At 36.4% G+C, this 5022-nt stretch overlaps 1 protein-coding gene across 2 annotated transcripts; it reads right to left on the reverse strand.

Moving 5' to 3' along the window:
- Positions 1 to 368: 368 nt before the first annotated feature.
- LOC137642076 (uncharacterized) lies at positions 369 to 3446 on the reverse strand. 2 transcript variants are annotated; one of them, XM_068374631.1, is made up of 3 exons: positions 3262 to 3446; positions 2851 to 3043; positions 369 to 1260 (listed from the first exon to the last, which is right to left on the reverse strand). In XM_068374631.1, the coding sequence occupies exons 2-3, from the start codon at positions 3029 to 3031 to the stop codon at positions 596 to 598; spliced, it is 846 nt and encodes a 281-aa protein (XP_068230732.1). In that variant the 5' UTR covers positions 3032 to 3043; positions 3262 to 3446; the 3' UTR covers positions 369 to 595. The 2 variants fall into 2 exon arrangements, with proteins under 2 accessions (XP_068230732.1, XP_068230731.1); XM_068374630.1 differs by having other exon boundaries at positions 2851 to 3446.
- Between the last annotated feature and the right edge of the window lie 1576 nt (positions 3447 to 5022).

Raw genomic sequence — 5022 nt, forward strand, 5'->3', positions numbered from 1 at the left:
TGTGGTTCAGTTCGCAGTGCAGCGACAGCAGTCGAGGAAAAAAGACTGTGTTATTTGTCGCAATGGATGAGGAAATTGAGGATGTTTTGATTGCATACTCAGCATACAGAACACTCTACAAGAGAAAGAAGAGGAGAATGTGGATACACCCATTGCTAGCTGTTAAAACCAGATATTTCCCCAATTTATTTGCTGAACTTAGAAATGATGAAAATAAGTTTTTCAACTATTTCCGAATGTCCAAAGATTCGTTTGATGAACTGCTGAGTCACCTACAATCATCGGTGGAAAAAGAGGACACCAATACGAGACAAGCAATAAAACCTAGTAAAAGACTGGGAATAACTTTAAGGTAAGAAAACAAAGCATGTGTTAACCATTATCTATTTACTTGAAAAACAAAATGCAATCAAAGTACGGCAATGCATAAGTTCTCTAATATTCATTTACCTAAGATAAACATTACCAAAAATACGCCGAAGCATACGTTTAACAATAGGCCTATCCATTTACTTGAAAAATAAAATGTAAGAAAATTTTACAATGTTTAGGTTCATCGAAATACTTGAACTTGAATAACAAAATGAAACAAAAACTAGAGATTCTGGTAGTGCATGACATCCATAAATTCTGAGGATTCAGAAAGAAATGAATCAACAGGTGACGCTGGTCCCGGCGCCACAGTATGAGTAGTAGCTTGCACTGTTTGTGATTGAGTAGTTTGTACAATATTGCAAGGGATCAAGTTTTGTGATGCACACATCGTAATGTGTCCTGAAGCAGTTGATTGACGACTTGCTATGTCACGTTCGCGCATTTTTCTCTCTTTGATTTTTCGAATCGAATACAGTATGTCTGATTTTACTTCAAAAATCTCTGCCTCAGTGAAATCAGTCATATTGGGGTAGAGAGACTCACAAAATTTTACAAAATCATTACTAGATTTGTTCTTGCTGGCATCTATGAAACCTATAAGTTTATCTTCGACTAGATCTCTTTTATTTTTCTTGGGCCTAGCATTGCCTTCTTTTGGTACATAAGCTTGGATGTTGCAGGCTTCGTTAGTTGGATCTATTTCTGACCTTTCCTGGATTAAGGAGCTAGATGTTGCCCTACTTTCATAAATTTTGGATAGAAAAGATAACCTCTCTTCATATACATAAGACTTTTTGGCTTTCTTCCCTGACCCAGAGGGACACTCTTTTCTGGTCCTGGCGTATCTATCCCTGATGGATTTCCATTTAGCTTGAAGGTTTCGGCCTGAAAAGAGAAAAATAATTAGAAATTCAGTTATCAAAAGTTGAACTATGATTGATTTCATGAAAATGAACCAGTGGCGTGCAGAGAGAGAGAGAGAGGGGGGGGGGCGACGGCCCCGGGCATCCAGCTGAGGGGGGCATCCAATCAATGGAAAGATAAATTCAATTAATTGTGCAATTATTTTTGAAAATTCGTTAGCAAAAAAAAAAAAAAAGTGAAATATTATGTTTATTTTGTATAATGGTTAGTCAGAGTTGTTATTTTATGTTCTAATCAGTAGACTAACTCAATTTTATGTAATCTACATGTTTCTTTTTGATAAAAAGTATGTTTTATTTATTTCAGTGTTAGAAGACCAGGGATGGTTCCATGGGGTGGGGGTCACCCCCAATGTAAATTTTGAGTTGGTCAAAAATGATGTAGGCTATATATATATACATATATATATATATATATATATATATAAAGTTTCTATTTTGTTTCCATCTGTTTTGTATTATTGTCAGTAACCATTCTTATATATTTATTTTTGGAAGGGGGGGGGGGGGGCATGAACTAGCCAGTTGGCCCCAGGCATGACAAGACCTCTGCACCCCACTGATATGAACCTGTTTCTTCAATGCTCATTTCTTTTTTTTAGGTACCTTGGAAGTGGATGCTCGATGGCTGATCTACACTACTCGCATAAAATTGGGTACAGCACAGTACAGAGCATTATAAAAGAAGTATGCAGTCAGATTTGGAACGTTCTTTTGAATGAATGTATGCCTAAACCATCACAAGAAAATTGGCTTCGGATTTGCACCGATTTCGAAAAAAATGCTCATTTCCCCAATTGCCTAGGGGCGGTTGATGGAAAGCATATTAGAATTATAAAGCCATCAGATTCAGGAAGTCTATATTACAACTATAAAATTTTTTTTCTCATTAGTTTTGCTTGCTGTATGTGATGCAGATTATTGTTTTACTTATATTGATGTAGGATCGTACGGTAAAGAAAGTGACTCTAACATTTTCAAAAATTCTGATTTCTATCAGTTACTTGAAAGCAATAATCTCAACATTCCTGAATCTGCAACAGTAGAAGATCAGCGGGGACAAATCCCTTATGTTTTCGTTGCAGACGAAGCGTTCTCGCTATCACAGCAAATACTGCGGCCCTATTCAGGAAATCAGCTAACTGAGATAAAGAAGATATTCAACTATCGCTTATGCAGGGCAAGACGTTACATTGAATGTACATTCGGCATATTAGCTAATAAATGGAGGATATTTCACAGACCTTTGAATGTATCTGTAGAGTTAGCGGAAATTATAACCAGAGCTTGTTGCATACTGCATAATTTCGTACGAAAGCGTGACGGACACCGATATCATGACAGTGCAAACAATCCCAATGATAAAACAGGATTGGGGAATATACTATCAGCTGAAAATGTTCAGGGTGGGAGAAATGCCAATAAAATAAGGGACTCATTTGCTTCTTATTTTGTCACTGAAGAGGGTGCTCTCCCATGGCAATATGAGAAAATGTAAACAAATGTACTAATACAAACTTGTAAATTCACCAAATAAAGTATGTTTACTTACATATTTCATTTTTTTCCTTCTCACTTTGGTCCTTGAAATTTTCTGACATAAGTTCTCCAATTTCCGCCCATGCTTTTGCCCTCTTTTGTTTGTCCTTATAATCATCATTACTCAGATCCCAGATACAGACTCTCTCTTCTACTAAATCAATAAACAATTCGTAATCTAGTTCGTCAGCCATAATCAAGCTTACCTGCAAGAAATAGGATACAAATCTGAAAACAGCATGCGTCATTAGGCCTAATATAAATAGAGACACTGATAATAATATTCACTTCTATATTGTCTCTACACATAAATTTTTCAGCAATTTGATCTATATTTCACTAAATAAAAACATAAGTCCTATGATAACAAAAACGAACGAGTACAAAATCACAACGAGACGCTCCATCTGTAGCAAATACACACCTGCCACTTGCAGAGCAGTGCAAATAACGACTGAACTTTAGCAGGATGACGCCCGACGCTTCAGCGTCAAAATGACGGTCGTCTTCTTGACGCCTCGTGTGTAGGACACCGTCTGCTAGCACAGTTAGCTAAAACTGATCGTCGTTTTTGACGATCGTCATAAAAGACGGTCGTCGAAAAAACGCTCCGTGTGTAGGCAGCCGAAGGCAACAATGGGAAATAACACTCACTGAAAAGTTCAGACTCTCTATAGAAAAATCGAGAATAAGTTTCAAAAGGAGATATTTTTTATACATAATCAAATTTCATTAAATTTAACCTTTTGTACATGTCATCAGTTCTCATGAAAGATACATTATTCTCGTCATGCTTAACCTTTAGAGTGTTCCTTAGTATTTTATTGAGAGAGATTTTAAGATTATGGAGTTTTACCTCAGGAACACCACCCCAAATGATAACATTTTGTATTATTATAGGGTACACCAAGGAGTAATGCATGGTCAAAAGAGCAGACTGAGGCACAAATGAGGAGAGTGTATAAAAAAACACCTTTTATTTTGCTTAATTTCCTAGAAACTACAGCTGGTTGCAAAGTAAAACTTAACTTATCATCTATAACGATGCCCAAGTACCTGACTCTGGAGACCCACTCAAGTTTAGTCCCGTTAAAATACATGCCAGGCAAGCTTTCATCATGTTTTTGTGTGAACAACATCAATTTGACTTTTTCAACATTAGGAATTAGTCTATTATTCTGGAGCCAATTTGTGAATTCAGCAATCAATATATTTATTTTGATAATGCAAAATTGAAGTGATTTTTCTCTGATATATAAAACAGCATCATCTGCAAATAGAACTTTCTTTGCAATCTTTATGTCTACAATATCGTTAATGGAAAAAAAAAAATGAATAGAAGAGGTAATTAAACTGAACCCTGTGGTACTCCAAAATTTATAGGTCCAATATCAGACACATGGCCATCAATACAAACATCCTGCTTTCGGTTACTCAAGTATGACAGGAGGAAGGAGTTGACCACACCTTTAAATCCTCTAATTTATAACTTATGGAGGAGGACATTCCTATCCACAGTATCGAAAGCCTTCTTAAGATCCAAAAAAAGTGCTATCGTGTATGACTTCTGGTTAAAAGAGGGTAAAATATTGATTATAACCTTAAAGATGACAGTAGTAGTGCTGCATGGTTTTTTAAAACCGAACTGAAGGTTCGAGAGTACATTAAAATGATCAATGAATTTGACCATCCTTGAATGAGTTATAGTAGTTAGAGTTATAATGGGTCTAAAGTTACTCATTTTTGTAACATCACCTGAATTAAACACTGCGATATCCCGACCAACCTTAAGGAGTTCAGGGTACAAGCCTTGAGCAATGCTCATATTATACGCAATAATAGGTCCAACAGTATCACAAACTAATAGGAGTAGACTGGGCTTTATATAGTTTAGACTGTTTCCCGTAATTGGCATTGATCGCAATATTGTACAGACCTCGCCCTCATCTGTTGGAGCCAAGAAGAATGTGTGGTCAATTCGACAAATATTATCAAAACATGTAAGATTTATATCATGGAGCAGATTCTCAGTAAGACGTGAAACAGTATTCATGAAAAAAATTATTGAAAGAATTTTCTATTTGTGGACCCTCAATAACTGTCCCATGCTCCGCCATCACCGCCCGGAAAGATTCCTTTACACCACGGCCAAGCAGAGTATTGATGTTAGACCAGGTCTTCCTGA

The sequence above is a fragment of the Palaemon carinicauda genome, chromosome 6 (genome assembly GCF_036898095.1).
Source record: "Palaemon carinicauda isolate YSFRI2023 chromosome 6, ASM3689809v2, whole genome shotgun sequence".
In the NCBI taxonomy this organism is placed as follows: Eukaryota; Metazoa; Arthropoda; class Malacostraca; order Decapoda; family Palaemonidae; genus Palaemon; species Palaemon carinicauda.

What these genes read in the sequence shown, in the direction of transcription:
- LOC137642076 (XM_068374630.1), bottom strand. Translation starts at nt 3,085, where the DNA reads ATGACGCATGCTGTTTTCAGATTTGTATCCTATTTCTTGCAGGTAAGC. An exon ending in GAAGGAAAAAAATGAAATAT is followed by an intron (nt 1,261 to 2,850) that starts GTAAGTAAACAT and finishes TTCTCTTTTCAG; the next exon opens with GCCGAAACCTTCAAGCTAAA.